At 49.8% G+C, this 10,094-nt stretch overlaps 1 protein-coding gene across 1 annotated transcript; it reads left to right on the forward strand.

Annotated features, from left to right (window-relative positions):
* Nucleotides 1-8,289: 8,289 nt before the first annotated feature.
* Nucleotides 8,290-9,776, forward strand: LOC132027280 (mucin-3A-like). The gene is made up of 2 exons (XM_059416032.1): nucleotides 8,290-9,121; nucleotides 9,152-9,776. The coding sequence occupies exons 1-2, from the start codon at nucleotides 8,756-8,758 to the stop codon at nucleotides 9,557-9,559; spliced, it is 774 nt and encodes a 257-aa protein (XP_059272015.1). The 5' UTR covers nucleotides 8,290-8,755; the 3' UTR covers nucleotides 9,560-9,776.
* The last annotated feature ends 318 nt before the right edge of the window (nucleotides 9,777-10,094 follow it).

Below are 10,094 nucleotides of genomic sequence, written 5' to 3' on the forward strand. Positions count from 1 at the left end.
GTACGCCTGGGTGGCTCATTCGGTTAAGCATCTGCCTTTGGCTCAGGTCATGATCTTGGGGTCCTGGGATGGAGCCCTGCGTTGGGCTCCCTGCTCAGCTGGGATCCTACTTCTTGCTCTCCCTCTGACCCTCCCCCGTCTTGTTCTCTCTCTCTCTCTCTCTCTCACTAGCACTTGTTCTCTCTCTCTCAAATAAATAAAATCTTAAAAAAAAAAAAAAGTTCTCCAGGGGTTTGATCATGTCTACTAATGTCACTGATGGCTCTTTTTTAAAATTAAAAAAAAATTTTTTAAGAGAAGGACAGAGGTTGGGGGAGGGACAGAGGGAGAGGGAGAGAGAGAGAGAATCTTGAGCAGGCTCCACGCCCAGCATGGAGCCTGAAGCAGGGCTCAGTGTCAGGACCCTGAGATCATAAACTGAGCCAAAATCAAGAGTCAGATGCTTAACTGACTGAGCCACCCGGCGCCCCACTGATGGCTCCTGATTAACATAAACCATAGCTACTGCTAGGATCCTAGCCATGGTAGGTTGTATTTTTGTTCAACATGTTTGTTTTCCCTCCCTGGGGTGGATTATATCTCCCCATGCCACTGATAGCAGGCTTGGCGTCAGATGTGTGGTTCCTCTCCCTGATGAAGGATTTTACATTCTTGTCCCTCAAACTCAGGGCACCCAAGTGACTTGCTTGAGGGTGGAAGGTATGCGACATCATGTCTGGAAAGAAGCTCTAAGGGGCAGCTCATGGTTTTGCCATCTGTCCTTTCCCACCACTGTGAGGCTGGCAGTGTCTCACACAGGGGCTGCTCCATCAGCCTGGGTCCCTGAATGAACAGCACAGATGTTGGGATGGGCAGGTAGATGAGTGGGAAGAAAGGTCTGCTGTGGCAAGCCACCGCGTCTTAAGATTGTGTAGTTCAGCATTGCCTGATCTCTCCTCACTAATAGGCCAACCATTACTGGCTCCCACTTGTCGTAAAACCAAGTATCAGGTTTTCATCTGCCATCATGCAAGTCGATGTCCCCTCCCCGCCCCTGCCACCTTATCATGACTTCAGAGACAACTCTAGTCAGCACCTTTATTCCTACTATCTGACACCATCCATGATAACTGCTATCACAATTCAGATTATGACACAGTGGAGGGGACGGTGAGCACACTTGTCCTAACCTTTCCAGAAAACTTGACTCACTCATGAGCAGTAAAGGGGTGACCTGTCCTTGGTCTTATCTTTACACTTTGTCCTTAAACCTTGGCTTTTGAAGGATGGTCCCAGCCTCTATTTTCCTGGGTTGATGTTGCCCCCGGAGTACCTGTGACAATAGTGGACTCTTGGAGAGAGACCAGTACCCCTCCCTGTCCTACCATGAACTACACTTTAATGTCACCTGGCCTGGGGGGTGAAGTGTGGGTGGTGGGAATGGGTCAAATGGTGGGTATCACTGATGATGAGCCTCACCTCACCATCCTCAGCCCCCAGTCTCCCCACTCCCCAGCAGGCTTCTTGTTCATCTCAAACTCTGGCTGGGACTATATTCATTTCTGGAACCACCTCTGGGTCTCGAGTGTAGGTTTCCCAGCTCCAGTGCCGCACAGTGGTACAGGGGACTAAGGTGCTTGCTGCTGTGTTCCTTCCTTTCCAGCTTTCTCATGCTGGCTGGAGCCTGGCATGGGGCTGAGGCTTCCCCCCAAAGCAGCAAGAGGACTCTGGCTGTTTTAGATCAACCATCTCCTCTGTTAGTCAGGTGGGGTTCTGCTAGCTCAGGGAGAAAGTAGCCACTGCCCCAGCTCAGGGTGCACCATTGTCATCTTCCCCTCCCCTTCTGGGCAGGCATTCAAATGACTAATACCTTCTACCAAATGATAACTGAGTGTCATGGGAGAGATGTCAGCATAAATACCAGGATATTTCAAGAGTGGGAGAGGTCGCTTAGTGATCACACATGGCTTCCTGTTGGAGAAAAGAAGCAAAGCCGTTAAGAATGGGTAGGATTGGGGTGCCTGGGTGGCTCAGTGGGTTAAGCCTCTGCCTTCGGCTCAGGTCATGATCTCATGATCTCAGTGTCCTGGGATTGAGCCCCGCATCGGGCTCTGTGCTCAGCAGGGAGTCTGCTTCCCCCACCCCCTTGCCTGCCTCTCTGCCTACTTGTGATCTCTCTCTCTCTGTCAAATAAATAAATAAAATCTTAAAAAAAAGAACGGGTAGGATTTTTACAGGTTGAGAGAAGGAATGGGAGGAGACAGGGCTGTCCTAGTGTGCAAAACAGTTCAGAAGACCAAGACCAGACCAAGACCAATACCAAACCAAGACCAGAAGGTAGGAGAAGCCTATTGGGTGCAGTAGAAACAAGTTTGTGCAGGAGAGGGAAAAGAAATTGAAAGTGGGGGATGGGGAGGAATCAGGGAACCTGATGTTGGATTGGGATCCATCTCCCCAGGAGCCTGGTCACCCCTTACAACAGGGGTCCATTCTCGTCTGTATCCTTGGCATGGTAACTGGCTTTTCATGCTTTGTTTCCAGAATCTTGGCCAACACTGGTGCTTGACCACATAGCTCCAGCCTCAAGGAGACTTTTCTGAAAAACAAGAACAGATCTTTCCAAAAACAAACTCTTTACTATTTTGCAACTGATCAAAGTGGAGGATCCCAGAGAGGTGTTCCTCCACGAGATGTGAGAGGCACAGAGGCTCAGGGAGCTCCCAGAGGGCCTGGCCAACTGCCTTTCCACTTTGCAGCAGCCCCCCGAAACTTCCTGAGTCTTGGGCCTCCCAGGAAGAGGATAATTTATGAGGTTCCCTTCTCAAAGACTCTAAGGCCTTAGGGATTATCATATCTAGTTTTAGATTTATAATTTTGTATTCTTTTCTATAAAGAGAAACCCCCAGTTGTGGCAAGTGGCACTTTGACTTCTGCCTTCAAATATTCCCCGCTGGACTCTAGTCCTTCCCACACCTACCTCTGCCTCCAAGATCTATGGGCCCCCTGCACGCTTCAGTTCACCTGCAACAGAAGCACCACCCAACTGTGTCAACGTGGGCTAGAGCTGATGTCCCCTTCTGGTCTGAAGTCACATATGAAATCCATTTCTTGGCTGAATGGGGCTTCCATGGTAGATGCCACTTTCTGGGGCAGCAGCCCACAGTACCCCATGTGTATGTTCACATTCCTGGGCAGCCAGCCTCACCATCCACTTTTCTTCAATCTTTTTTTCCCAGTCTTTCTTCCCATTTGACCTATTTAATAATCCATGGTCCTGTCTTCAAGTTTGTTGGTTCTTTCTTCTGCCTGCTCAGATATGCCTTTGAATCCCTCTAATGGATTTCTCATTTCAGTTGTTGTGCTTTACAGCTCTTTCTTTTCAATTTCTTTTTCGTTTTTCCATGTCTTTATTGATATTTTTCATTTTGCTCATGCATCATTTTTTTACTCTCTCCATATCTTCCTTTTGTTCTTTGAATATCCTTAAACCAGTTGTTTTAGAATCTTTGTCCAGTATATCTTCTATTAGGTCTTCTTCAGGGATGTTTCTATTTAATTCTTTTTTCTTTGAATGGATCATACCTTCCTGTTCCTTTGTATGCCTTGTGTGGTTGTTGTTTGTTTGTTTGTTTTTTGTTGATGTTGTTTTATTTGTTGTTGTTGTTTTTTAAAAGATTTTATTTTTATTTGACAGAGATCACAAGTAGGCAGAGAGGCAGGCTGAGATAGAGGAAGGGAAGCAGGCTCCCCGCTGAGCAGAGAGCCCGATGCGGGGCTTGATCCCAGGAGCCTGAGACCATGACCTGAGCTGAAGGCAGAGGCTTAACCCACTGAGCCACCCAGGCGCCCCTGTTTTTTTTTTTTTTTTTTTTTGACACAGAACATTTGACTCTAATAATGTGGTAACTCTGGAACTCAGATTCTCCTCCTTCCCCACAGTTTTCAGTTATTGTTTTTGTTGGTTATTGTAGAGTGTCTGTGGCTGAATATGGACACAAGGTGTAAACTAAGGTCTTCTTAGGTCTGTTCTAATCCTTTCCCTGAGCATGCTCAGTCACTTCCCAAAATTTCCCACATATACAGTCATGTTCGAATGTCCTAGTGTTTAACATGCAACTCTCAAAGGGGAAAAAGCAAACACTGAAGGGGAGGAAAAAGGAGCTTAACCTTTTAAATCCCCTGGAATTCATTTCAAATGGGGGGGGGGAGGGCTTGTAAGAACAGCTGTTTGCCTCTTTGTTTGAACCTTTGTGATCAGAAACTATAATCAGGGATCGAAGTATGTTACATCAGATAGATTTTGCTAGAGCAGTTGCAGTTATAGTCTAGGTGGGGAGCTGGATTCCTGGTTCCTACTCCACTATTTCTCCAGAATCTTCCTCCTCCTCCTCCTCCACCTCTCCCTCCTCCTTCTCTTCCTTCTCCTCCTCCTCCTCCTCCTCCAGGATTTATTTATTTATTTATTTATCTATCTATTTATTTAGTTATTTTAGACTGGACAGAGCATGGGTGGGAGGGAGAGGGAGAGAGAGAAAATCTTAAGCAGACTCCCTACTGAGTGGCAGCAGATTCGGGGCTTGATCCTAGGACCACAAGATCACGACCTGAGTCAAAATCAAGTTGGAGGGGCACCTGGGTGGCTCAGTGGTTTAAGCCTCTGCCTTCAGCTCAGGTCATGATCTCAGGGTCCTGGGATCGAGCTCCACATCAGGCTCTCTGCTCAGCGGGGAGCCTGCTTCCCCCTCTCTCTCTCTGACTACCTTCTGCCTACTTGTGATCTCTCTCTGTCTATCAAATAAATAGATAAAAATCTTAAAAAAAATCAAGTTGGAGGCTTAACAAAATGAGTCACCCAGCTGCCCCCAGAATCCTCTTCTCAATTACTTTTACATTAGCTTCAAAAGCATAACACCATCTTTAAGTTGTCAAAGATAAACAAAGTCATACCCTAGTTAAAGTGTTAAGGACATATTTTAATCAGTAACATACTGTTGCAACAGGTAAGAGTCCAGCACGAACCGAACTCTGGTTTGCACAGAGGTCACTGGGTGATTTAAGGGAGAGAGAGGGAGTGGGGCTCAGGGGACTGGGGGAGTGAACAGTTACAGGAAGGCGAGGGGATGTGATCCATGTGAAACCCATCTGGGTTTGCTAACTGGTGCTTATCAAAGCTGGGCTTCTGCCCTTCCCCAAAGGTTGGGAGACAGAAGCCCTATCTTTGGGTGTTCACTGGGACAGAGAGTAAATCCTTTCAGTGGTCTTGAGTTCTCTCAGGCAGGCACTTTAAGGGAGGCTGGGGTCAACCTGGGGTGGGGCCTTGAGCTCTGAGAACTGTGTTAGTGATTGTTCAAGTCTTTATAGGCCACAGATGAGGGTTAGTTGGGAAGAGGGCTCAGGGCAGCCTGGTCAGAGTTCAGTCAAGGAGAGAATCTTTGTCAAAGTAAAAAGTAAAAACTACAGATGGAGCTAATGTTCCCTGATTATCATTCTGAACCCTAGCTCCTTCTTGTTTCTCTGAATTAATCTTACCCTTGTTACTGGTGTAGGTGAGCTGTGTGTGTATTTTAACAAAACTGTTTTAATAAAACTGTGTCTATTGGTTTCACTGAATAAGCCATTCTGAGAGTCTTTCCTTTATGGTACTCTTTTTTTTTTTTTTTTAAGATTTTATTTACTTACTTTGACACAGAGCGAGAAATCACAAGTAGGTAGAGAGGCGGGCAGAGAGAGAGGAGGAAGCAGACTCCCCGCTGAGCAGAGATTTCCCGATGCGGGGCTCGATTCCAGGACCCTGGGATCATGACCTGAGCCGGAGGCAGCGGCTTAACCCACTGAGCCACCCAGGCGCCCCTCAAAACATCCTTTTGTTTGATTGCTTCCACTGGCCGTCTGTATTAACTTTTCTGGGACGTGGCCCACAGATATGAAAATGACCTCCGATTGAATTTTGCATTGCTCGCATGGCTTTGATTATGGGGTCTCAGCCCCAGTCATGCTAAAGGGAGGGTGGAGGGAAGAGCAAGGGGGCAGAGGGCTTCCCAGGGTCCTCGGCTTCCTCTGGATGCTCGGGGCCTCCACGGGCGCCAGAGGTAAGGGGACCCGTGGGAAAAGGGCTGCAGAGACTCTCCTGATGTTCTAGGGCAGGGGTGTGTAGGGAAGTGGCTCTGAGGCCCCCGGGGAGACAGAGGAGGGATTCCTCAGAGCTTTCGGTGTAGGGGGCATTAAGGAGAAAGGAAGCTGGATTCATCTGGCGCTGGACCAAGCAGGTTGCAAGGGTTGGTGCGTGCACTGGGAGGGTGGGCATAACCTCTCTCCAGAGGAGCGTTCTTCCCTTTGATTTGGTGTTCTGAGCCCTCACTTCTCTTCTGTCCCTCCCTATCAGCCCCGGTGCTCTGGTCCACTCTGGACTCTTCCTTGACTTCCCGGGGCGCTCTCTCCACGACACCTCCACTTCTGCCCCTGGGGTTCTCTCCTCCCTCTGGGGCATCTCTGCCTTTGGTCCCAGTTCCCTCCTATAGCTCTGCCTCTACCTCTCCCTGCCCCCACCCAGCCCATGTTTCTGGGCACAGTTGTCATTGGCAAGGCCGGCCTGGGAGATCCTGATGGCTCCCAAAGGGTGGGTGTGTACCACCCGGCATGCGTTCAGGGCTTTCTCTCTCGTGTCCCTTCGGAATCCCACAATTCCCCTGTATTTCCCTTCCCTATTTCTCCTGCTGTCTGTTCCTGACCCCCAATCCTACACCTTCCTAACCTAGAGGCCCGAGGACCACCCTCTCTCTTACCTCCAGGGCCGCCTCCTGGCTCTAAGGGCTCCAACCCAGGAATCTTCAACATCACTTCTTCCCACCTCCCTGACACACCCAGCGAGGCTGGGAAATGAAATCCCAGCTCTCTAGAACAAAGAGTTCTGGGTCCAAGGTGAGGAGGAGGCCAATGGTGAGTGCGCAGGGGGTCTGGGCACTTCTGCTTTTGGAGGCCGTGGCTGCAGGAGTCTCTCTGCCACTCACCCCAGCCTGATGAGATCTCTGACCCTCACTCTTTAGGGAGTGGGCTCCATAGGGAGTGAACTCTTAGGGTTCAGGCTTGTAAACTAATTACCCTAGTGGGCAAAACAGAATGGGGGATAGAAAATATGTCTGTTTTTGTTAACACTCACTGCTAAACCTTAAGGTCTTTGGAACTCATGCCTACTTTTTTTTTTAAGATTTTATTTATTGATTTGACATAGAAAGAGAGAGAGAGCGAGAGCGAGTGCACATAAGCAGAGGGAGAGGGAGAAGCAGGCTCTCTGTTGAGCAGGGAGCCTGGTGTGGGGCTCAATCCCAGGACCCTGGGAGAATGACCTGAGCTGAAGGCAGACGCTTAACTGACTGAGCTACCTGGGCACCCCTCATGCCTACCTTCTGAGTTATCCTCTTCTGGAAGTTTCCTTTTCTGTCCTGTCCCTCAGCCTGTCAGTATGAGCCTCTCTTCCTGTCTCAACAGAGTCTGAGCCTCCGTCTCTGGTTTTCCCTTTGCTGTTCTCTACGCAGCTTTCCTCTCTCTGATCCAATGGCTCCAGTGTCCGTGATGTGCTCCCTGCCCTGCGCCCCAAGCCCAGGCTTGGCTGGGCTCTTTCAGAAGAGGGGAGTCAGCCCAGACAGCAGTGTGGCATAGGGAGAAAGGCAGAGGAGAGCCAAAGGGTGGGCATCCGGGGTAGGAGGTGGGGAAGAGGAAGAGTAAGGGTAAGGGAAGAGCAGGGTAAGGGAAACATGCATGTGTGGAGAAAGGGGTGAGGAGGGAGGGCCCTTGGCTGAACCTGCAGGCTTGGCATAGCCATCCTGAGGGCTGGAAGGTCCCCACTCAGAAGGGGACGCCAAGGACTGTCGGTGTCCCCTTGAGACCCTGAAAGGCCCTCTCCCCAAACTGCCTCGGATGGAGGGGTAAGCACTGGAACTTCCTACCTTCTGTGATACTATCTGGAAAGCGGGGCAGGGGATAACCCACGTGGTGTTTATGGTGTCAAGGCGATCTGCAAATGAATCCCGCTCCAAAGGTGAGGCAAGGTGGCCACTGAGCACCCCCCACGGGACCCCTCCAGCTCCCAACAGTAGGGAGCACCCACTCCCAACTCCCCCCATCTCTCCCCACTTTAAACCTACTTCTGAGCCGTTGCTCAAAACTACAGTCAAGTCCAACACCTCAACGATCCCAATGGCCAAGCTTGTCCTCAAGGTCAAAACCACCCCACCCACCCTCATTGTCTACACGAGCACCGCAAAGGGCATCAACCCCCACCCCCACCAGCCTTAACATCACTACCACTTAGCCCACCCCCTGCACGACCCTGACCACCACGGAGAGACTCACCTCAGCCATGACCTCCCCTCCCGCCGCTACCACCAGCACTGTGGGGGAAAACTCACCCAACCATGGCCCTCCTCTCTTCTCTGTCTCAGCCCCCCACACAACCTCCATCCCCCGACATCCTCTACAACTGGTATCACAGAAAGGCCTCGCCTGACCCCAAGCAAGCAGTCACACACCCAGGCCTCTTAGCCCAGTAATCACTTCCACCTCTATTACCCTTTCTCTAACTGCCACGAACATCTCAGCAACCGTAACCAATAACAACTCTTCGCCCGTCACCAATTTCTCGATCACAACCACAGCTTCGTTTCCTCCCACCGCCAGTACATTCAAAACAGCAACCGCCCCCACTCACGATCCCACATCAACAAATACATTAACAACACCTACAACACGAAGTACATCTGCTCCTACTGAAGCCACGGCCATGCTCAGTGCACCAACAATTACTTTGAAAACAACGAGTTTGATGAAAACAAAGCTTATTCTGGGGAATGACAGCCCTAGAGAAACTCTCACAGCAGGAATTACTTCGATTTCTCCAACCCCATCATCCATCACTCCAACAAACACAATGGTCTCCGCCACGTCTGCTGCCTCCGAAACCACTCTGGAATCCACCACCACCAATATTTACACAACTTTCACAGCCACAGAACCACACTCCTCCACGGCAGCTGCTACCTGCCCAGGCAAGATGGCTGTCACCCCTTCTCATGCCATACCTGGAAAACTACACTTAGTCCTCAAAAGACATTTCCCCAGTGTCTCTCATGACAGAGATGACTTCTCCTCCCACAATTACATCCTTAACTAGGCCTGGGAACACAGTCAATTCTCCAACACCAGCCTCTTTTCTTCCAGTCACCACAATACCTTTACATTGGCGATGAGGATGCGTCCGTCTTCTCCACCTGCCCCAAACACAGAATCAGTCTCCACTTGGAGCACAAACACTACCCCTACATCCACCTTGATTACTACACTCCCTACAACCCATGACACATCTACCCCTATATCTCCCACGAGTCCTGGCACCATGGCCACCACTGAAATCACCACTCCCCCCAACGTTTCAACCACTGTCACCTTGAACACAGCCTCTCTGCCCCCTTCCTCCACTCCAGAAACTACCACCATGATTGTGGTAACAACACCCATGCCCACAATGCCACACAGAAGAAGAAGAAGAAGAAGAAGAAGAAGTCACTTATTCAAACATCTACTCTAAAGGAAGCACAACTATGTCAGCAATGACCCCAACTCCCTCCACCTCTGGTGTCCTGACATTAACCACCAGCATAAACTCATCCTCTGTTAGTACAGGCGTGACTAACTCAACACTGTCAACCATCATCCCTACATCCAGGGGCACCACTGGTTTGCTGACTACCATTATTGACCTCACCTCCACAATCATGGCTTCCATCATATTGCCCCCCCCCACATTGTCCAAAATATAGACTTATCATCCGATGTCATTACAACCTCGACCACAATGCCTGCTGTGGCACCCATGTACCCAAGTACCCACACCACGCCACATCCTACCCTTGCCACCAACACTCCAGTTACATCTGTAGGCTCCTTCCATGTCTTCCAGCAGTACTGGGACCACACAGACAGCCAATACCACCTCATATGCAACAGGCACAAATATGTGGCCCACAAATGCTGACCCCACCCCAGCATCCACTACCACTGACACACACATAATACCCCTGACCACCTCTACTACACTTACTGCATACACATGCAATCTGTCA

Source organism: Mustela nigripes, chromosome 11 (genome assembly GCF_022355385.1).
Source record: "Mustela nigripes isolate SB6536 chromosome 11, MUSNIG.SB6536, whole genome shotgun sequence".
NCBI classification, from domain to species: domain Eukaryota; kingdom Metazoa; phylum Chordata; class Mammalia; order Carnivora; family Mustelidae; genus Mustela; species Mustela nigripes.